General features: G+C 47.6%; 1 protein-coding gene across 7 annotated transcripts in view; it reads left to right on the top strand.

Annotated features, from left to right (window-relative positions):
* ATXN7L1 (ataxin 7 like 1) overlaps nt 1-23858 on the top strand; it is a 270235-nt gene that overhangs the window by 226374 nt on the left and 20003 nt on the right. For 6 of the 7 annotated variants that reach the window (XM_008071767.2, XM_008071766.2, XM_021719449.1 and 3 more), the window contains 3 exons: nt 10308-10591; nt 13868-13950; nt 14809-15065. In XM_008071767.2, coding sequence (XP_008069958.1) covers nt 10308-10591; nt 13868-13950; nt 14809-15065 — 624 coding nt within the window. Of the gene's footprint in view, nt 1-4676; nt 4826-10307; nt 10592-13867; nt 13951-14808; nt 15066-23858 lie in introns of all 7 variants that reach the window. The other variant, XM_021719448.1, reaches the window with a different exon arrangement.

Below are 23858 nucleotides of genomic sequence, written 5' to 3'. Positions count from 1 at the left end.
AGGCCCAGGCAGGTCTCGAACCCACGGGCTCAGGCAGTCCACTCACCTCAGCCTCCTAAAGCGCGGGATTATAGGCTGAGCCACCAAGCCTGGCTGGTTTTTATTGTGTTATGCGATTTAGCGTTTCCTGGGAACGTTCATTCATTCATCAAACATTTATCAAGCCTTTCCTAAATGCCACGTAATGCGTAGGCCGCTGAGATAATTTCAGAGCAACATATACACTAAGACAGGGTTCCTGTCATCAGGTAGCTCACAGTCTGGTCGGGACACTCAGATGTAGACATGAAACCTTGCCATTGGGCGTGCGAAGTGCAGAAGAAACACCTCGGAAGGAACAGCAGGCACCCCGAGAGAAGAGGCTGTTTCCTCCGGATCAGGACAGATGGGGGCGTGCTCACCGGGAGAAGCGGGGAGGGCATGCCAGCAGGAGCACCCAGCCCACAGAAAGGCACAGAGCCAGGCCGGAGCATGGGTGTTCCAGGAGCCAGAGAAGTCCAGCGCGGCTGTGGGAGGAGACAGCTGGAGCGGGAGAGGTGGGTGGGCCAGGCGGTGAAGCTTGAACTCGGTGCTCTGGGCAGTGGGCAGCCCACAAAGCCTTTCGTGGTCAGATTTGCGTTGGTGGCTGAAGGCAGATGGATTAGAGAGGCCAAGATGGAAAGATTAGTGGTGGGGATTTTCATCAGAGTTCCAGCAGATGATGCTGACGCCTGAACCCAGGGTGCAGAGAGGGGGCTCTTTTCACAGCTGTTCAAGAAGTGGGCTTTAGCCGGGCTCGGTGGCTCAGCCTGTAATCCCATTGCTTTGGGAGGCTGAAGTGAGTGGATTGCCTGAGCCCGCGGGTTCGAGACCCGCCTGGGCAACTTGGCCAGACCTCATCTCCACAGTAAATCAAAAATCAGCCGGGCATGGTAGCGCATGCCTGTAATTCCGGCTACTTGGAAGGCTGAGGTGGAAGGATCGCCGGAGCCCAGCAGGTCAAGGCAGCGATGGCCGGGAGCAGCCACTGTACTCCAGTCTGGGCGACAGAGTGAAACTCCAACTCAAAAAAAAAGAAGTGGGCTTTGGTCACACTGACTTGTGAGCAGCTGAATGTCAGGGAAGAGCCTAGGTCCCTAACAAGTTGGGGAGGCTGTTAGAGTTTTTCAAAAATACAGAGTGCATTTAATTTGGTACAAAGAATATCCTGAGTTTGCTGTGGGTCAGTATGAAGACTAAACTTTTTTAAAAATCTGACCAAAAAATGTCATTTGGAATAAACTGGAAAATTTAAAAAGAAAATATGCTTTGTTTTCTGGATGGAGGTGGTTTAGGTCCAGGGCTGCCTGCCCAGGACTGGACTTCACTAGTAAAAAGGAGAGAATAGAGTGACACCCGGGAGAGGGAGGATACTCCCTGGAGCTGCTCTTCTCCAGGGAGAGTGGAAGCAGCGGGCGTCAGGGGACCTGGCCGGAGGCTGAGCACTGACAGATAGCCAGGGACACTTTGCCATTTCCTCATCTCCCAACATGCCCAGAAAGAGCTTCTAGAAGACAAAAGGTGGATGGTGAGAGCCCAGGGTGTCCGCTCAAGGTGCCAGCTCCCGGCGTTCCTTGCAGGGGCATGGAGGATGTTCTCAGAGGAGTTGTCCCCATCTTTCCCCCTGGGTAAGTGTAGCTCCAGGGCTGGAGGGAAACAGTGAGTGTCTGGACTGTGCTGGCTGGAAGCCCCTGCAGACAGAGCTGCTTGCAGCTGGAGCAAGCAGGAGCCAATGACCTCTGGTGGCTGCTGAAGGGAACACTCCCTCTTGCTGCTCCAGAGGGAGCCTGTCTGGGTCAGCGCTGGGGAGGGAGCCCCTCTCTGCACCTGCACTCCCTCCAGAATTCACTTGCCTCTTACTCGCTACTTTCTCAAATCTGGCCCTGAAAGCCTCTGGTACCTTTTCTGTATTGATGTGAATTTCAATGGCTAGTCATTTAAATTGTGTGACTTTTAGTTCTCATTTGTGGAGGAAGGGCACTGAGGCAGGTTTGGTCTAGACTTGGTCTAGGGTCATCCTTAAAACTTTCCTGGACTCCCTGCTAGAGGCCACACCACTGCAGACACAGCTGGTCCCAAAAGCAGCCTGTGCAGCGAGTATTCCCTACTGCTTCAAGGCTCTCTTTCCTTTTCTTTCTTCTCTGGCTTGCTGATTTTTCCACAGTCCTAGAACACTAGGACTCCCCAGAATTGCAAGGACATTTAGCACCCTTTGTTCTCCTAGCAGGTTTGGAGACCACCTTCAGAGCTCCCTGGAAAGCCCCGAATAACAAGTGCAGGAGAGACTAACAGACCAGCAGGGAGGAAAATGGGAACAGCCTGGAGTGGGGGCAGGGTGGTGGGGGGAGCACATGGAGTTGTTTCTCTGGAAGATGTCTTAAGCAGCAGAGACCACCAATGCCTAATATGCTTCAGGATTGCAGGAGACAACATGTTTGGACTAGAGGAGGCTGGAGTTCCTGCTTACTCTTCTAGAATGTACTATCTGGATAGGAGCTTTAACCATTAGTCCAGGCTTGGGCAGTGCCTAGAAAACCAGGGATGGAGATGCAGAGGGGATTGTGAAGGAGGGCTGAAGCGTCCTGGGAAAGGGTCCTCGAGTCTGGAAAGACTCCTGACCTTGTTCTCTTTCTTGTCGTCACTGCACCTCCTAGACGTGGTCCTCTGCTCAATGTCAGTTCAGAAGACCGTGCTCCCACCCCCTACTCCTGCTGTCTCCTCCACCTCATCCACTCCTCCCTTCACTGTGGGACCAGAAGACAAAAGATGTCTGATGGTGACCACCTTGGATGTGTACCCCACAAGTATCAGGGTCGGGGGGGAAGAGCAAATGTTGTGGTTCCCTCTCCCCTTTTTTTGTGTAACAACGATGTATTGAGGGTCTGCTGTGTGCCTGTCACTGTGCTGAGCATTATGTATCTATCACTTCATTTAATCATTTTAAATATAATCTTCATTGGACTGAGAAGGAAATGGAGGTACAGAGCATGAAGGCCTGAGATAAGTTCTGCAGGGCATCCACATATTCCTGTATGGGCTTCACCCTGTGGAGAGAAGAAAGAACTGAAGCCAGGGCCCCCTCTACCTGCCAGGCCAGCTGCCATTTTTCTCATTCTCACAGAAGTCCTGATGGGCTCACTGAGGCCCTGAAACCCAGTAGCCAGATGGCTGTCATACCAGAATGCATCCAGCCATAGAAAGGGCAGGAGTTGGATCTAGATTTGTCTGATTTCAAAGCCTAGATTCCTAACTTTTATCCTAAACTGTCTTGCAACATGCTTTACAATCTGTGAATGTACCAGAACACTGACAAGGTATAGACCCTCCATTCAGCCCTACTTGTGCTCCCTGATTTTATTTGTTTGCTTCTGGCCATTTTTACAGTTCATTGAAGTTGGCTTGTTCATTCCCCTCCCCCTCCAACTGGCAGGGGACAACCCCACATCATTCTTCTGAGCAGTTCATTCCCTCTTCATCCAGTTGAGGAATGAGGTCTTGTCCCATTGTCCAAGTCACTGATGAAGATGCTCTAACCCTCTTAGCTGGCAGTGGGCACCTGCTAAGCTCCACTGGGTACCACTCTGAGCTGGAATGAGGAAGACCTTGCTAATCCATCTTTTTTTGTTTTTTTTGGCTCTGCTGCCAGGACCACTCACCCCTAAGAGCTGTGTGGTTTGCCCCCAGTTCAGTTGCGGCGGGGGTGTTATATGGGAAAGGATCTAAAGCCATGCAAAGGCCAGGAGAGGTTATACACTGTGCTTCCTCTCTGACCTGCAGGCCTGACATTCAGCTACAGGATAATATTAGATTAATCTGGCAGATTTTCTTATTTCATGCCCTGTGGTTGAATACCCTGTTTTGTGTTTTACCAAAGGTCCTTACAAATAGGCTTTCTGAAAGTTTTCCCAAAGTTTTGTATGTTTCTAAATACAAAAATAATACCATTTATTCACTTGTCAGGATGTATGTAGTACCTCCTACATCTGTCATACCATGGTAGGACTTTGTGTTATTTACCCTAATTCTTAGTGATTGCCTGACTCCCAGCCTTCTAGAATGTCCCAGGTATTTCTTCAACTTAAAGAATTGAGATTAGATATAAATAATTTCCTCACAGGAGCCACCAAAATGCATGCAAAGGAACCAAATAGAATTCCTTCTCCAAGGGCATTTTAAAAAAGGGTAAATCCTTTTTTGCTTGGGATGACTTAATGCCGTCGCTGCTTAGAAGGCAGGAGGCTGGCTGAGATGGCCCTACCAAGGATCTGCCAATGAGTCAGAGATTCTCGAAACTCTGCCAGGCCAGTTGCATAGGCACATGGGCTTTTGTCGAAAGAACTGGTGGAAGGAATCAGACAGCTGAGAACTCTCATCAGACACATAACCCACAGCACAAATACCATATGTCTTCAGATCCTGCCTGTCAAATCCATCTTTACCCTGTTTTGGTAAGTGGAGAAGCGCTGGCAATCATTTCTGCGGACCTAAAGAGTTTCTGAACCATTTTCTTAAGTCATAGAGGTTGATGATATAAAAAAAAAAAAAATGCATCATGATCACCAGGAATGCGGAGCTGACAGGAGGGCAGCTGGCCCTGCAACACGTTGGTGGCTTTTGCAACAGCATCGTCGTGATTCTCCACCTCTGCTCTTTTGCAGACATCACTGGGCAGGGAGGGAAATCTGCTTGATGCCAAGAGAACCATGTTTCTTAAAGCCAGAGGACCTACCTTGATCTAGAAAGATAAATTCAGACAAGCACACGGGAAGAAGACATGGGCAACCAGAGCAGCACAAAAGAAGCAGAGGTAGACATCGCCCCCACATAGCACGGGGGATGAGGGAGGGTGTTGTTCTGGCTTGGGATCCCTTCCCAGGACAAGGCAGAGGTACTGAGATAATGAGAGAGGACGACGCCCAGTGTATTAGACACAGCAGGGGGGCAAGCTGCAGCCCTGGCTCCCCAAAGAATTCATCCCAAGCGAACAAAAAAGGCATTATGAGAGCAGCAGGGGAAGAGTGTGAACTTCCCCTTTCAAATGCCGCTCCTCAAAGAGAGGACAGCTGTGAGTTGATAAATGCAACTAATTGTGAGACTTTGGGAAGTGTGTCCTCTAAGAGTGAAGGGGAAGGAACTTTAAGGGGTCTTGGCTCACCTCACAGGTAACTGCCAGGCTTTTTTTTTTAATCACCTAAGCAGAGTGATAAATTGCTTCGTCAGTCATCGAGGTGTTGCCACCTGACCTCCCCCTCCCAGCTCCTCTGGATCATGACAGCATTTGAGTCACTATGATTAGACACAGAAAAGATGGGAGATGCCCATATGTGAAAGCAGAGGTCAGAATCTGTTGGCTTCTTTCCAATGGAAAAAAATTAAACCTATCCTTCAGGGTCCACTGCCATCTGGAAGGGGCTCTCACCTGCCCAAGACTGGGACACTTTACTGGCTGGAGAAGGTAATAGCAGAGAAAGTGAGGGGGATGTGCACAGGGACAATGAGAGAAAGCAGAAGACAGTTCCGAGATGGCAACTGCCCAGTAGCCGCACTGTCTCGCTGGAGCTGGAGAACAGACACACGCAGGGATCTATGTCAGTGAAGTGGAGGTGCGGATTCTTCATAGGTTCTTATGTCAGCCGGATATTTTTTCTTAGGAAGGACTGAATCTCCAGGATTGGTTTTCCAAATTGTGTGGCACTACCTTGCAATCATTTCCTCCCTGGCTCATTGGTATAGGATCTCAGGGCTGTCGCCAGTAGCAGTGAAGAAAGGAGATAAGCTCAGGTGGACTGACTGCTAGCGTTTATACTGGGGGATGAGGAGGGCAAGATCAAATAGGAATGGTTTTTCTCCCCGCCCACCCCCGTCACTTCCTCTGGGGATGTGTTTGGCCCGCTCTGTCTTCTCTTTTTTTTTTTTTTGGAATTGGAGTCTCACTCTATTGTCTAGGCTGAAGGACAGTGGCACACTCGCAGCCACCGCAGCCTCGACCTGCTGGGCTCAGGCAATCTTTCCACCTCAGCCTTTCAAGTAGCTGGAGCTACAGGTGCGTGCTACCACACCTGGCTAATTTTTTTATGTATTCTAGAGATGAGGTCTCACCAAGTTGCCCAGGCTGGTCTCGAACCCATGAGCTCAGGCAGTCCTCCCACCTCAGCCTCCCAAAGTGCTGGAATTATGGGCATGAGCCACCGTGCCCAGCTCTGTCTTTTCTTAACTGCCCTTGCTAGTCCAGGCCCAGGGCAGGTGACCTTCAAGAGGGCTCACAGCTTTAGAGAAAGAGAGCAAGACCAAAGAAAAAAATATCAGGGGCAGCTCCCAATCTCTTTTCTCTTCCTCCACCAAGGTGTGGCCCACTCACCCACCATCAGGGGTGTTCACTCAATGCCTCAGCTTTTTAGCGACTCACCCAGTCTTGGGAATCTTTGAAACATTCTGAATCAGACTTTCTCCACCAATACCATCCATTCTTCAGTCCAGGGGATTGCACATCAGCTTCTCTTGCCTGCTTCTGATGGACTGTAACTCCGCATCCAGCTGAGTTCTGGAAATGTTGACAGTATGGGGTATGAATGGAGCATACTCATATAGTGCAAAAAATTCCACATGGGATCAGTCATGAATATTAACTGGCCTGGCTCAAGCTTAGTTACACACAGTTGGGAAGAAGTGTCACCACAAGGAGATGAGTCAACTGGCACAGTCCTGGATGTCAGGGCCTAGGGCACCTGTGCTCATGTGGCTGCCCTAAGGAGCACATTCAGAGCCAGATGTTGACTTTAGTGGAGAAGCACAGACTGTACCATGAGCATTTGAGGAGCACTTGGCTTGGTTTTCTAATTTCTTTTCTTTTTATTTATTTATTTTTTTAGAAAGTAGGATTTATTGAGAAGATAGAAAAGCTGCCACAGTGGGGGGGGGGGACCTGAAGAGGTTGCCCTAATTTATTTTCACCGGTACAGTGCCTCTGGATTATTCTTTCTCAGGCATCATATCTTTGTCTGCTGAGGTCTTATGTATTCAACATGTATGCAGGGCATCTTTCATGGGAACTGGAAGCCTTATGCTTGCTCATACTAGCTCATGCAACCACAGCTAGATCTGGAACTTGAAAGTCCTCATTTCCTTTCCTGAACTAACTCCACTTCTCAGAGAAATATATTAGAGAAGGTTTGAGCACCTTCTCACCCGGCTAGTAGGCCACATATTCATAACAATGAAGTTTGCTTTTTTTTTCCCCTCAAAAAATAAAAGTCAACAGATCAGAAAAAGGATAAGACATTAAATCAGTAAAAGCTTTAAAGAAACTCTTATAATATGTGTTTTTAAATTCAGGTTTATTGCAGTATAATTTAGGTGAGAGTTTTGTAATTTGCATTTTTGTGTGTGTACTTTTTTTTTGTTTTTTTGAGTCGGAGTCTCACTCTGCAGCCCAGGCCAGAGTGTGGTGGCACACTGCCATTGCAACCTTGACCTCCTAGGCTCAGGTGATCCTTTCACCTCAGCCTTCCACGTAGCTAGAACCACAGGCATGCACCACCATGCCCTGCTAATTTTTTTACTTATTGTAAAGACAAAGTCTTACCAAGTTGCCCAGACTAGTCTCGAACCCCTGGACTCAGGCAGTCCTCTCGCCTTGGCCTCCCAAAGTGCTGGGATTACAGACTTGAGCCACCACGCCCGGCTTTAGTGTGTACTTTTAAATTTGTCTTAATTGTGGTAAAATACACATAACATAAAATGTACCACCTTATACAATTTTCCGTGTACAATTCAGTAATATTAAATACATTCAAATTATTGGGCAACCAATCTTTAGAAATGTTTTCCTCTTGCAGAACTGAAACTTATTAAACATTGTTCATTCTCCTCTTCCCCATCCCCAGCAACCACTGTTCTATTTTCTGTCTCTATGAATTTGACTACTCCAGATAAGTGGAATCATATAGTATTGATCTTTTGTGACTGATTTATTTTACTTAGCATAATGTCCTCAAGGTTCATGCATGTGTCAGAATTTCCTTCCTTCCTTCCTTTTTTTTTTTAAATTACAGATGGGGTCTCACTATATTGCGTAGGCTTGAACCTCCTGGCCTCAAGTGATCCTCCTACCTTGGTCCTCCCAAAGTGCTGGGATTATAGGTGTGAGTCACGCCCAACCTCCTTCCTTTTTTTTTTTTTTTTTTTTTTTTTTTTTTGAGTTGGAGTCTCACTCTGTTGCCCAGACTGGAGTGCAGTGGCCATCCCGGCCACCGCAGCTTTGACCTGCTGGGCTCTGGCAATCCTTCCACCTCAGCCTTCCAAGTAGCTGGAACTACAGGCGCGTGCTACCACACCCAGCTAATTTTTTGATTTATTGTAGAGATGAGGTCTCGACAAGTTGCCCGGACGAGTCTCGAACCCACAGACTCAGGCAATTCACTCACCTCAGCTTCCCAAGGCACAGGATTATAGGCTGAGCCACCGAGCCCGGCTCTCCTTTCTTTTTAAACCACATTTTTCTTGTCCATTCATCCACTGATGGACACTTGGGTTGCTCCACCTTTGGGTTCTTGCAAATGTTGTTATGAACATGGGTGTTACAGATATCTCTTCAAGACCCTGATTACTATAGCTTGTGTTGTTGTTGTTTTTTAATTGTATCAAGGAATGAGCCTAGAAGAATTCTATATCACATAGTTTTGCGTTTTTAGTCATTTGGAAAAAACTCAGGAATACAGCATTGATTTTACCAGGTGATATCTGTGTAGTTTCCTAGTGTGCTCACCCTCCAAGGGCTCTTTGTGCTGTTCTTCAGCGATATGTGAGCGCTTTGAGAATTGCCATTAAATAAAAAGTAGCAGCAGTTCAACTCTATCTCAAAGATCGAGACTCTGATCAAGAACAGACTTGGCAGTGGCACAATGTGTCACTAAAAGCCATCATTCTACCTTCCTCTCACATGGGACACCACCCTTCCCCAGGCCAAGAAGGTACGCAATCCAGAGGAGAAGTCCGTAACGTCCAGCCACAATCTGCTCCTCCACTCTGTGCCCTTTTCACTGGCAAAGATCTGTGACAAACATCTGTGATCCTGTCTCAAAGTCATTTAAGAAGGGCAGGGGCTGAGAAGGTGCTAAGATAATTTCACGAACAAGTTGATCAAACAAATGGTCTGTGAATGAATCTTAGAGAAGGGAGAGCTAGCCAGCCACGTGAACAGATAAGATTCCTTCCCTGCCAACAACAGTCCCTCTTCCATGCCCTACATTGTCTGCAGGCATGTAAGAGCCATATTCTAGATCATTTGGCATTCAAATAACTAAGTAGGCTTCACTCTCAGCTCAAAGGCGATGGGGGAGCCATGGCGTTAGCATTCTCTACCCTCCTGCCAGGAGAAAGGGAATCCGGCTCAGGAACCAAATCAAAGCTTATTCGTCTCATCTTTTAAGACCCCGAGACAGAGTCCTCCACAGCCCCCCAGACATGGGTCCTCCAGCATGAAAGAACTGCAGAAATCAAAATGCACATCCGTTACAGGAGGAATAGCGGGGAAGGGGGCTAAGGTGACAGATTCTGAAGAGTGAATGAACACCTTTGTGCTCTGCCTTCTTAAAATTCATCCTCTCACCTGCCAGCCTAGAGAACTGCCTATTTACATAACTAGCTGCCTAAAATGGAATATTGGATAATGCTACATGGCGGCTCACTCCATTTGAGCCCATCCCCAGGATATGAGAGTGATCCAGAAGCCGTCCGACAGCATGCAGTGCGGCACGCTGGCCTGCAGCCATGCCTCCTTGTGGTGTGATCCTGTCAGCGCTCCGCAGCTAAGCAGATGTCAGGCCCGAACGGGCCGGGCTGGGGGGACTAGCGGAGAGGTGGGGGGAGGGGACGTGATTCAGCAGTGGCACACACTGTCATCAGGGGACAAACGGAATCTCTTTCTCTCTTTCTCTCTCTCTGAGCTTCACAGCGGGCACCTTGTTCTGCCCGAGGTGCTGTGTTGGAAATGGCCAATGTATAGGGCCTGGGGAAGCGCGAGCTGCAGGATCTGTGGGGACAGCCCAGCATGGGAGGTGATCGGTCTGCTCTGATACCACCCCTGGCACTGTGCCAGCCTCGCACCCCCTGTTGATCTTTTCCAGGGCACAGAGTTCTCCCATTAAAACTGGACCCATGCTGCTTGCTTAGAAAAGGAATATCAATAAGTGATAAGGAGGTGTTCTGATTGTGATAAGTGGGTATGGCTCCCCAGCAGACCAACTGTATCAAAAAAGGCAATTGTGTGTGTTTGTTCGTTTATTTTTCAGCGTTCCGGTTCCTGTAGTCAGTTTAGAGAAAATTCCTAACCTAGTGAAGGCAGATGGTGCCAATGTCAAAATGAACTCCACAACCACTACTGCAGTCGCCGTCGCCTCCACCTCGTCCTGTGCCATCGCCACCCCTCCTTTAATTAAGCCAGTCCTGATGTCCAAGTCAGTGCCACCTTCACCAGAGAAGATCTTAAATGGCAAAGGAATTCTCTCAGCCACCATAGACAAGAAACACCAAAATGGCACCAAAAACAGCAACAAGCCTTACAGGAGACTTTCAGGTATGTGTCAGTGTCATTAGAGTCTGACTCATGATTAGACTGAAAGTGAGTCACATCTGTAACCCAGAAGTGATGTGTTCTTGTAATTAAGCAGGTCTGTTTCATTTTAAGGGGGACATGAGGTTTACCTACAAACAGAACTCTCACCTAAAAATGACAGGGAGAATCGGGTCTCTTATTCCCCGGGCAGTGAAGTCCCTCTCTTGGTTCAGTGCTTAGTGGTAGTTTCCTCAGCAACCACGAAGGCAGGATGCTCTGCACTGACCTCTGTCTGTGGACTCCAAGGGTCTTGTTAGCAGGTGGTTCTGTGCTGCCGTGTCATGCTGACAGGTTGGACTAGTCCTAGCTTCCATAGAAGCTTCACTACTGTGACACTGGACAACCCACAGGGATATTTCATAGTGGCTCAAGGCATGTCAGGGACATGCCTTGAGCAGCTATGCTGCACAGGGACACACAGCCTCTGTCCTTTGGCCTCATGGGTTTCCAGGTTGCTTCTGCTGTTGAGGCTACAACTGTCTTTCTCTCATAATCAGGTTAGAATTCCCAATTGGGAATGCTAGGACTGGCAGAGCAGATAGGATCTGGGGAGATCTCTCTTGGGTCTACTACTTGGTTGTCTGAGCAAGGTACTCAGGATGCCTAGAAAGGTGCATGTGGCCATTCTTTGAGATGATAGTTGCCCTCTTAGAGGTCCCCATGTGGATGATGTTTGAGTTGTGAAACTAAACCTGGCAGTTTTGCTTTCTCCAAAAATCCAGGAAAAGCTTTTTTTTTTTTTTTTTTTTTTAGTTGGAGTCTCACTCTGTTGCCCAGGCTGGAGTGCAGTGGCACCCTCACAGCTACCCAACCTCAACCTGCTAGGCTCAGGCAGTCCTTCCTCCTCAGTCTTCCAAGTAGCTGGGTCTACAGGTGCACACCACCACACCTGGCCAAGTTTTAGAATTTATTGTAAAGAAAAGGTCTCACCAAGCTGCCCAGGCTGATCTCAAACCCCTGGGCTTAGGCAGTCCTCTAGCCTCTGCCTCCCAAAGTGCTGGGATTACAGGCATGAGCCACTGTGCCCAGCTTCAAACGTCCAAGAGAAGCTTTAAACTTCATAACTTCACATGCTGTGGGTACTCGCTGATAGTGGCCAGGAAAAAAAAATGAAATACAGTGAAAGTCACCCTATGAGAGAGAAACTGTCCTCTAGTATGAACGTGATTTTTAAGCAACCAAGGAATTGTGGGTAATTTTTGCTTTCTACTTCGTGTTTATCTGTATTTCTAGTTTTTCTGTTTTTCATCTATATCTCTTTATAATAGTATGTCTTAGAAGTACTTCAGGCCCAAAGCATTCAAATGAAACAGGTATTGTACCCTGCAAATCTATGTACTGTTCACCCAGTGTCAAGAGAGAAAGGCAGAGCCTGGTGCTCTGTGAGCATTGCGGGAACCTCCCTTTCTGGGCTGGAGCCCCTGTCTCTCTTTCTGGGTGGAAAGCTCAGTTTCACCCTGCAGAGGTGGTGGCAACATCCCCGGAAAGCCAATAGCCTGGGCACGGTGTCCAGAGGCCAAGGGGGTCCTTGTCGTAGCAGAAGCTTGACCTGGGCTTCCAGCCTGCACCCCCATCCAAAGTTGTTTGGGGATTTTTTTGCTGCTTGTTGTTTTTGCCTCTTGTGGGTTGTCTTGTCTCACTGGGTCTTCTGCTTATTTCTGCCTTGCTTTCCCTTTTGGCAGCCAGCTCCTTCCCCAGCCAACAACCCGCTCAGCTCAGTCCTACGTGAGGTGCTGGTGTGGGTCTGGGCACGGACCTGACTCTGACAGACACCACACCAGGCAGGTTGAGGCCTGGCTCTCAGACTCCCTTCTTGCTGGGCAGAGAGGGCTCGGAGGAAACAAACATCTCCAGGCCTAGCAGTTTTCTTTCCTTAAAAGTGAGGCTTTAGAAAAAAGGGAGAGGGAGGCATTTTGATAGCCAGCCAGGGACTCTGTCTTGGGCATAAGAGTGGTTTGCTTGCACACATCATCCACATCACCATTACAACCTCCCCATGACCCCCGAACCTTCTTTTGAATATAGAACACATTCATTTATGATGCTCAGAGCTGAGTTCACCAATTTCGGACCGTTTTCCAGCTAGGTCACCTCTTTTGAGTTTGCAGCCATTCAAGGCTCTTAAGGACGCACCACCAAGTTTCTGTGTACCCCTCACCACCACCAACACTGTTCCCAGTCTCCCCACACGCCCAGAGAACTGTGCTGTCCCTGCTGTCAGGACCCAGGTGTTTGCTTGGTGCCCTCCAGAAACGGCACAGACCATCTGAGAGGTGGAATTTTAGAACCTAAAGGATCCTTAAGAAATGGCCTCACGCTCCCTCATTTTCCAGGTGAGGAGACCATGTTTGTCATCCCAGAGGGGGAGAAGGATCCGAGATGGGCCTAGGAAAAGCAGGTTCCTTAGAAGTAACCTCCACACGAGCCATCCGTAGTCCTGCTGAGAGGCAGAATCTGGGGAAGCCTGGCCTCTCTGTACACCATCCTTCATCCCAAGGGGGCAGCCTTCCCTGTGTCATTCCCACACGGAGCGGCAGGCCCAGGGCAGTGGGGGTGGGAAGCAGCTATGCGATCAGCAGACCCTGCCCTCTCTGCACCTTCACGTTCAGATTTCTCCCCTGCACACTGCCAGAATGCTCCTAAATCAGGTAAACGATTGTTGTGGTCAGCGAGGCCATGTGAAAGCCTGTGCTGAGGGCTTTGGAAAGCATGAGAGAGGCAGGTCACACTGACATGTCAGGGAATAATCTCCCACTTAAATGGCTGAAACCAGCAGGCAGGCAAGGGGTGAGAGCAGGGGCGTATGTACTCTCAGAGCAGCCTGGGAGAACTGGCCCTTGGGTCTCAGGTGTCTCTCCCTGGTCTGCAGCCAGTTATGCCCAAATGCCAAGGACCTGTGGAGCCATGTCAAGCAAAATAAAGCATTAAGAGCCTCAGGGCTCCTTCCTTCCCTTCCGGTGCCCGTTCCCACCTATTCCCCACGCCCTGGTGTTGTGTTTGGCACCCCTACCAAAGCTGGACTTGGGAACTCTGGGTTCAGAGGGGAGTGCCATTTCCCTCCCGAGCGGTTCTTGAAGCATTTTAGCAGCTGGTTGAAAACAAAAAAACAAAAAACAGATTGCCTAACAATGTCTCACTTGTTGGTGCAAATGTGCATTTTTTAAAAAATGTAGTCTTAATGCCAAATCCTATTTAGTCTCCTTTTTTCTTATATTTTTTGTTTGTTTCTTAAACCAGAGAGAGAATTTGACCCAAATAAACACTGTGGAGTATTGGATCCCGAGACAAAGAAACCTTGCACAAGATCCCTCACCTGCAAGGTATTTCTCTTTCCATAAAAAATACTTCCTGCTCTCGCTGGGGCCTTTGTCGAAATGTTTGCATGCCACTCTCTGCACACAGCAGGGTGTGGAACCTCGACATGACCCCCAGCTGTTCTTTGTAAGGGAAATGCTTTCTTCTCGTCCATGGTAGCAGAGTGCCTGCCTCAAGCTGGCTGGCTTTTTAAGAAGGAAAAAAAAAAAAACTAGGCTTCCCCTGTTACTTGTGAGGCCAGACAGTAAATTGTATTTATAGGCACTCACAGGCGGTTCTAAAGCCTGCTACGTTTTAATGTATGCAGGAGCAGCGGCGGCGGCGCGGCAGCGCCCTGAAAGGCAGCCCTGAAGGGGAGGATGATATGCCGCGCCCCTGATCCAGCCACACCGGGGTGGCCAGGGGAGCAGCTGACCCAGGCGGCCGCCATTGGGTAGCCCAAAGCCCCATATTTCATCCTGAACTGCTAGTGCTTCTTGGGACCGAGGCTATGGCCCTCTCTGCTTGGTGGCTCTGTTTGTCTGGGCCGAATCGAGCCTCTCACCTGCACCTGGATTAACTCTAGCATTCCCTCGCAGTTGCCTTTCATCAGAGAGGTTTTCATGGGTTCTGCGCTGAAGCTCGTCATCCTTTGCCATTTTTGGGAGGAAGCTTTGGCTTCTTAACACCAGGAGTGTAGGGCATGGTCGCGTTGGTGTGGTCTCTGCCTCTTCCTAGACACAGAACAGGAGCTGTTGCCTTGAAGTTGACTTTTCAAGCACCTCTAAATTCCCCTGAATTGCTATTTCTGAAATGGAGGACCTGGGGAAGCAGGTTTATGTGCTGATCAAAGAGGCTGTGCTTTTCATCTCTCTTCTCCTTAGACACATTCGCTAAGCCATCGGAGGGCAGTCCCAGGCCGGAAAAAGCAATTTGACCTCCTCCTGGCGGAACACAAAGCCAAGTCCCGGGAAAAAGAAGTTAAAGATAAAGAGCATCTCCTGACTTCAACAAGGGACATACTTCCAAACCAATCCGGGCCGGCGCAGGATTCTCTGCCAGGATCTTCAGGGAGCTCTGGGCCAGAACCGAAAGTTGCATCCCCTGCAAAATCCAGGCCACCTAACCCTATCCTTCCCAGGTAAGTACTGCCCTGGCGACAGAGGTCCCGAGTCCTTCCTTGGTCAAATAACTTTACCTTACTGGGTCTGCGGTGTGTGGTTTGATTGTGTGTTAAATGGAAGTCATAATAGTATTAGTAGTGAAGTTTAAATGAGATTATGCGCATAGGGGTTCGGCCCAGTGCCTGCCACGTAGTGTTCAACAGATTTTACTGCTGTCATCATTGTCATGATCACTGTCATCATCACTGCCATCAGGAGCAGCCAGCTTCGTAGCCAACTAGCAGACCTTATATCAGATAGTGTGTGTATTCACAGAGCAAGAGTAAACTGGAAATAAATAAATACCTGGCAGGGCGACACATCAGCTACCAGGTGACTTCCTGGTTTCCTGGGATTTTCTATTAGTTGAAGATTCCCGGAGTGGAGTGGGGAAACCTGGGTGAATGGGTAGTCGGTGCACCTCAGCTCACTGCCCCGTGTGAGCCCATTTGCCACATTTTGTGAATTTTTTGCTTTTTCTCCACAGCTTTTCTATGATCAGGATGAAGGGGTAACTGGCATGGTAGAGGTAGTTTGTCCTTATATATGTCTTTACATCAAGAAAGCGGCTCTTCTGAGCCACCTGTTTGGAGTTTTATTAGGTGATACCGACTGGACAGACAGGAAAGAGTAGAAAACAGAATTAAAACCCATTGGATTGAGAGTAACTTAAACTCCATGCATGTCTGTTTTGATGGGCAGCAGATCAATTTCCAGATAATGGGATGGAACTCATTTATTCAAAAATATTTTCTTGTGTGTTGGCTCTATAAGCAAGATTCCATGTTAGGTGCTCTCAGGCAGGTGTACAGAGATTGAATGAAACTAGACCCTGCTTGTCGAGAATTTAGAGTTTAGAAAATGAGGTAAGACTCAAAGATCCATAGTTTTCATAAAAAGGGAACATTAATAATACTCTATGAGAAGATCAAATTGTATTATCTGATGATATTTTCACACGTATGATGTGACTCTCAAAGGCTAGTTGCCCAATATGCAAGTAGACTTCAAGAGAACATAGTTATAAAGAGGGGGAGGGAGATGATTTTTAAAGCAGAAACAAATATTTGATGGCAGTCGTTCCTGATCTACCAGGCTCTCACCCTTACGCCTTCCGTGGTGGTGCAAGCCTGACCCAGTTTGACAGCCAGAGTCCCTCTATGGTTAGCTCAGCCTCAGGCACTCAGAAGGATGCGGTCAGATGGAATCGCCACCCCCAACGCTTGCGTCATCCTAACTATCACCGTGTCACTGCCACTGTCGACATGCCACTTTCCCGGCCATGCTTCACCTTGCAAGATCATTTTGTAATTCTCACTGTAATGCCAGGATATTACCGTTGTTTTAGAGCAAACAGTTCTGTTCCAGTCTTTGGAGAGGGGCTTCCATTCTATGTTCAGCAGCTTTCAAACTCTTTGCAGCTGTCGAACATTTTCATCCCAACACGACCTTCCGTGGTGTCCAATAGGAAAGCAGACCTGAATCCACCTGACGCCAGCTCAGACGTTGTCTCCTCACACACATGTACCCAGAGCTGTCGCCACCCCCCCAACCCTCCAAGGGATCCCCTCAGATTCCCAAGGATCTCAGGGAACCTAGTTTGAAAGCCCTCTTTTATTACACAGTTCTCTATCAATTTCTGACTGATGGAGACACTTCTCACCCAAGCAGTGGTACCTGACTTGACCGAGAAATGAGGGAGCAGCCATTATAAAACAAAGCAGGCAGTGGAGCCTTAAGAGTCTGCTCTGTCTGTTCCTTTTTGGTTTAATTTTTAGGGGAATGTCCAAGTGTAGAGAAATGCCAGGTGTTTATGTTCTCTTAGGGAAGCAGAAGAAAGAGGTGGAGTGAGATTTATCAGCAAAAAGAATGTCTCTGGCAAGGAAACAGGGAGGTAAAAAGAGCACGTTACAAATTTTGGTAACAGAGTTGTTTTTAAGGACTCTTTTCAAGGTTGAGATAGGCACCAGAAAACTCAGGGTGAACTCTTTTCCAAAGTTGATAGGGAAAAATGTCCCTTTTCACTTGCTTGGGGTTAGAATTAGGTCCCATGCAATCAGAGATGGAAAAAAACATGATCAGAGCTTAATATTGTCATCATGCAAAACTTACAAAAACACTTATTTACTCATATCGATAAGTGTATATAAAATAGACTGATCATCTATAATTGATCAAAATAAACTTACCACACACGAATGGGAATTATTGTAATCTCCACCCATTTGTGAATTTCCTTTGTAGAAATGCTAGCATGTGTGAATTTAATTCTTTTTTTTTTTTTTTTTTTTTTGAGTTAGAGTCTCACTTTGTCGCCCAGACTGGAGTGCAGTGGCCGCTCCCGGGCACCACAGCCTCGACCTCCTAGGGCTCCGGCGATCCTTCCGCCTCAGCCTTCCAAGTAGCTGGAACTACAGGCGCGTGCTACCACGCCCGGCTAATAGTTTTTTGATATATTGTAGAGATAAGGTCTCGCCAAGTTGCCCAGGTGGGTCTCAAGCCCGCGGGTTCAGGCAATCCACTCACCTCAGCCTCCCAAAGGCGCGGGATTACAGGCTGAGCCACCAAGCCCGGCTCCTTGCAAATATTTTCGTTCCCATGCTCTTAAATTGCAACCCATTCTTCTTAGAGATTGCTAAAAAAAAAAAAAACTTGAGTCTAGAATTAGAAAAGTCAAAGTTGGATAACAAGGGTTGGAACAGGATTTGAAGTGGAACTCTCAACTCCATGCCTATCAGCTAGGTAAGTTTGGTCATGGCTCTTAGCTTTTCTACCTCAAAATGCACCTCTGTAAAAATGAAGCTAATAAGAGTTAAGTGAGAAGGCACCAAGCCCATAATAAGCACTCCACGAGTGGGAACTGTTGGTAAGTAGTGGTGGTATTCAATGGGAAAACAATGTGCGTCAGTGCAGGCCTTGGTGCTACATGGTTTCCATATGCCCCCCACGCCCCATGCCTCTGTCCCCAGCCAGAGGGCCCTTGAATAACAGACCCATATGCTCAAAGAGAGCGCACTGCTTGCTCCAAAGAGCTTGACGGCTGTGGATGACTAGCCCAGCCAAACCCACCAGGACTCTGTTGGAAATGGGGAACAGGGCAGAGGGTCAAGTTAGGCTTTGTCAAGCCAGTTTGTAGCCCTCAGCGGGGAGGGAAGAAAGGAGGCCGTGGATGCCAGTGCCAACAAAATCCGGGCACAGTCCCCTCTGCCCTGTAGATGCTCACACATCCAAACTAAAGTATAAAAGGGCAAAATCTAGTGAATCCTAGACTGGCAAGAACACTGCAGAGAGAAGCAAAAGGTCCTAGATTCCTGACAAAGGGCAGGGATGAATCTAGAGGAAAAGCAACTTGTGTTCTTGACCCATTAGGACAGTGTCATGGCCACACTGCAAGCCGAGTCCCTCCTTGACTTACGTTGGTCCCTGTGCTTTCTCTATATCCATTTCTCAGTGTAGGGGGCTTTGAGGTCAGGCATACAGGCATTAAAAAGCCTCATTTTTTTTAAGAGACAGGGTCTCTGCCGAGTGCGGTGCCTCAAGACTGTAATCCCAGCTGGGTTTGGTGGCTCAGCCTGTAATCCCGCGCCTTTGGGAGGCTGAGGTGAGTGGATTGCCTGAGCCCGCAGGTTCAAGACCCGCCTGGGCAGCGAGACCTCATCTCTACAGTAAACCTAAAAATCAGCCAGGCGTGGTAGCGCATACCTGTAATTCCAGCTACTTGGAAGGCTGAGGTGGAAGGATCGCCAGAGCCCAGCGGGTCGAGGCTGCGGTGGCCGGGAGCAGCCACTGCCCTCCAGTCTGGGTGACAGAGTGAGACTCCAACTCAAAAAAAAAAAAAAAAGACTGTAATCCCAGCACTTTGGGAGGCTGAGGCTAGAGGATTGCCTGAACCCAGGGGTTCAAGACAAGCCTGGGCAACTTGGTGAGACCTCGTCTCTACAATAAATCAAAAAATTAGCTGGGCGTGGTAGTGCGCGCCTGTAGTTCCAGTTACTTGGAAGGCTGAGGCGGAAGGATCACCTGAGCCCAGCAGGATGAGGCTGCGGAGGCCCGTGAGAATGCCACTGCACCCTAGTCTGGGCGACAGAGTGAGACTCCAACTCAAAAAAAAAAAAAAGATAGGGTCTCACTGTGTTGCCCAGTCTGGTCTCAAACTCCTGGGCTCAAGTGATCCTCCTGCCTCAGCCTCCTAAAGTGCTGGGCTTACAGACGTGAGCCACCAGGCCCAACCAGAAACCTTCATTTTCTATTAGCTTTGCAACCCATGTCCTCATCTGAGAAAGGCAGATAATAGTTTCATTCACCTAAGGCAGTTGGATGGCTAGGATGAGAAACTGTACATGGCACGCCTGGCACACAGCAAGGTCAGTTAAGGTCACTTGTCTTCTGTTGTATTTTCCTGCTCGGACAGACAGATGTCATGCTTCCTCAAAATGTGAGTGGGACTTTCTCTGTGTTTCCCTGAATGAAACCACACAGGGACTCATCATCCTGTATCGTGACTTCAGACCAGCCTGCCAAGCGGAGAGGGGACGAATGAAGTAGCATTGTGGGGGAAAGGGTGGAAGGCAATGAAACAAACTTGAGTGACTCTGTCAATGCTTCCTTGGGACGAATTGCCCCATTCCCCATCACTGTCCACCAAAGCCTTGTTTGTTCTGAGACACAAGCAGGTTCCAGTGAACTCCTGCCCACCAGGCTTCACCCTGGAGTGCAGCAATCAGAGCTGAAAGGTCCTGAAAGCATCCGTCACTTCGTCATCTCCGGGAGGCTGTGTGCACCCTGAGGGAAACAAGCCTAAAAAGGAAACGATTCAGAGCTGCTTCTTTTCCGGGTACGAGTGCACACATGTGCACACCGTCACTCATTTCTGCTTCTCTTTGCTCCCAGAGCCGGTTTTGCACTAGAGGACAGTTTCTTTCCACTCAGCCCTACTCCCTAGGAATCTCTTGTATATGGCAACCATGCTTGCTATTGTATATTTCAACCATTTCTTTTTCTTAATTAAACTTCATTGTTTTAGATCAGCATGAATAGGCACTTAGTTCAAAAACCAAATAGTACTAAAAAATGGGAAACAGACCAGGTGTCATGGCTCATCCTAACACTTTTGGGAGGCCAAGGAGGAAGGTTTGCTTAAACCCAGGCATTTGAGAGAAGCCTAGGCAACTTAGCGAGGCCTCATCTCTGTAAAAAATGTTTTAAAATAGCTGGACATAATGGTGCACACCTGTAGTTCCAGCTACTCAGGAAGCTGAGGCAGAAAGATTGCCTGAGCCCAAGAGGTCAAGGCTGCAGTGAGTCATGACCATGTCACTGCACTCCAGCGTAGGAAGCAGAGTGAGACCCCAACTCAAAAAAATAAAAATAGAATGGAAAACAGTAATTCCTGCCATCCTGGGACATTCTTCTCTACCCTTTCTCTGTTAGTGTACCTGTTTTCCAGGTCCTGTACCCTCTTCTTTCTTAGTTTCCCTAATTTGCCCTTATTTTGATGAGGAGACACATGAAAGGTCAATATTTGGATCTTTGCATACTTGCAAGTGTTTTCATTCTACTTTTACACTTAATTGATAATCTTTTTGAGTATATAGCTGGATTGAAAATCATTTCCCTACAGAATTTTGAAGACATTTCTCTGTTGATTTCTAGCACTGAGAATTTTTATCAAAGCTGTTTAATATTATTCTAGTAACTATTTCTTTGTATACCACCAGTTTTTTCTCTGAAGCCTAGGGTCCTGAAAAATCACAGTGATCACTACTGATGTAGCTCATTTTTCATTCATTGTACTGGATACTCCGTAGATCTTTCCATCTGGAAATACCTATCCTCTTCTGGGATATTTGCCTGTGTTAAAACTTAGATTATTTTCTCCCTACTGTTGTCTTTATTCTCTCTTTCTTGCTTTCTTTTTTTTTTTTGAGTTGGAGTCTCACTCTGTCACCCAGACTGGAGTGCAGTGGCCACTTCCGGCCACCGCAGCCTCGACCTGCTGGGCTCCAGCAATCCTTCCGCCTCAGCCTTCCGGGTAGCTGGAATTACAGGTGCGCACTACCACACCCGGCTAATTTTTTTTATTTTATTGTAGAGATGAGGTCTCGCCTGCCCAGGTGGGTCTCGAACCCGCGGGCTCAGGCAATCCACTCACCTCAGCCTCCCAAAGGTGTGGGATTACAGGCCAGGCCACTGAGCCCAGCTTCTTTCTTGCTTTCTTGACCTCCTATTAGTTGGATGTTGGATCTTTTGTCCTGATCTTTGAATTATCTTATCTCTTTTCTCCTGTTGTCTCTTAATCTCTTTGTTCTACTTTCTAAAAAAAAAAAAATTATTTGACTGTAACTTCAAAATTGTATTTTAAATAATTACCAAGAGAAAGTTAACTGGGGAGACTCAGTTATGATTCTTTTTATTTTTGAGGATCTGGTTCTCTTTATCTGGTTATTTTTTATGATATTGTACAAGATACTATAATTTTTCAGAGATAATACTATTCTAACATCTTTGAAGATAGGTTTTTTTTTCATTTTTTTCTCTTTCCTTCATTTGTTCCAGTTTTGTTTCATTTATATGCTCATGTGTTTGATGTTTAGTTAGTCAGTCTCATGTTGGAGATGTTCCAGGAATGCTAGGTGATCCCTAACCATTCTTATTTATTTATGTATGTATTGAGTCAGGATCTCACTCTGTTGCCCAGGCTGGAGTGCAGGGACATGTTCATGGCCACCGCAGCCTCAACCTCCTGGGCTTAGGCAATCCTTCTGCCTCAGCCTCCCGAGTAGCTAGGACTATAGGTGCATGCCACCAAATCTGGCTAACTTCTTCATTTTTTGTAGAGACAAGGTCTCACTGTGTTGCCTAATCTGGTCTCAAACTCCTGGGCTCACGCAAGGATTGAGCAAACACTGATCTCCCTCCTTAATCTCCCAGAGTGCTAGGATCACAGGATTGAGCCACTGTGGCCAGCCTTAACTATCCATGTTGAGAAGAGAGACTCTAACAGGCTGATTGAAAGTCTGTGTGTGAGATTATCAACCAAAAGTCAGTCTGGTCACCCACCAGCCTTTTGTTTGAGGATGCCCAAAGGCAAGATCCAGAACCCTCTTCTGTGGGGCCATTCAACTTCTCAAAGAAAGAATCCTGCCTGGTGATGTGCCTGGCAATAGACACATTCTGGGAGCCCTGATTAAAGATAACCCACAGTTATACTGTTCCCAGCCACGGGCCTCACTCCTACTCTTGGCTGATCTCATGTCTAGATTCATGTCTAGATTCTCCCCATTTAAATTTCTCTAGAAAGTAAACCTTTGTTCTCTTGTTAGAAAGTTGATTGGGGTGGGAGGAGGAGGGTGTCCTGGCAAAACAGTGGTGAGTCATCTGGCCGGGTGCCTTATATCAAGATTTTTGCCAGGCGTGATGGCTCACACCTGTAATCCAAGCCAGGAGAATTGCTTGAGTCCAGGAGTTCAAGACCTGTCTAGGCAACATACAGAGACCTCATTTCTACAAACCGCCACCACCACCAAAAAATTAGCTGAGTGCAGTGTCATACGCCTATAGTTACTCAGGAAGCTGAAGCAGGAGGATCGCCTGAATCAAGGAGGTTGAGACTACAGTGAGCCATGGTCATGCCACTTGCATGCCAGCCTGGGCAACAGAGTGAGACTTTGACTCAAAAAAAAAAAAAGACAGCCGGGCTCGGTGGCTCAGCCTGTAATCCCGTGCCTTAGGAGGCTGAGGTGAGTGGATTGCCTGAGCCTGTGGGTTCAAGAACCGCATGGGCAACTTGGCGAGACCTTGTCTCTACAATCAATCAAAAAAAACCAGCCGGGCGTGGTAGTGCATACCTGTAGTTCCCGCTACTCGGAAGGCTGAGGCAGAAGGATCGCTGGAGCCCAGCAGGTTGAGGCTGCAGTGGCCAGGACCGGCCACTGCACTCCAGTCTGGGCAACAGAGTGAGACCGTTGACTCAAAAAATAAAAATAAAAAAGACTTTCAACTCTCCCACTATGTTTAGTCCCCACCTCACCTAAGACTTTTGCAGTTCTAGTTAGGTCCAGGTGCCCAGTTTCTTGAAGGTGTCGTAGTGAGTCAGCTCCTTTCTCTCCTGTTAGCACGTCTCCAGCCACATTTTGTCTTCTGAAAATGTTAAAATCTCTTATTCATGTTGTATCAGTTAGAATGCTTCGGGTGCAAGTAGCAGAAAACTTAGACTACCATATACATTTAACTAATTAGGAAAGTTTTTCTCACGTGTGCTATGAAGCCCAGAGGTAAAGAAGTCCTTGTCCCCAAAGATTGGGATTAACTCTCCTTCTCTTCAGCCTTTGGCTTCATCCTCCAAATCGTATAGCAATTCCAGACACATCCCGATATAACAAGGCCAGATGAAACTGAGGACCGCCTTTTCCTTGTGTCAGTCTCTCTCTCTCTCTTTTTTTTTCTTAATAGACTATATGTTTTTAATGCAATTTTAGGTTCACAGTAAAATTGAGCAGAAGGAACAAAGATTTCCTATGTGCCTCCTGCTCCCACACGTGCATAACCTCCCCCTAGAGCAACAACCCCCATCAGAGCCTTGTGTCTCTTATTTTTTTTTAAAGCAGGATTTATTGAGAAGACAGAAAATCTCCCACATTGGGAGGAGACCCGAAGAGGTTGCCTGTGTCTTTTTTTTTTTTTTTTAAGTTGGAGTCTCACTCTCTCACCCAGACTAGAGTGCAGTGGCTGCTCCCGGCCACCACAGCCTCGACCTGCTGGGCTCCGGCGAT

Source organism: Carlito syrichta, unplaced genomic scaffold, assembly GCF_000164805.1.
Source record: "Carlito syrichta isolate Samal-C Ts95f unplaced genomic scaffold, Tarsius_syrichta-2.0.1 Scaffold314713, whole genome shotgun sequence".
Taxonomy (NCBI): domain Eukaryota; kingdom Metazoa; phylum Chordata; class Mammalia; order Primates; family Tarsiidae; genus Carlito; species Carlito syrichta.
Note: the sequence above shows the minus strand (reverse complement) of the source record. Positions and strands in the feature narration are given on the sequence as shown.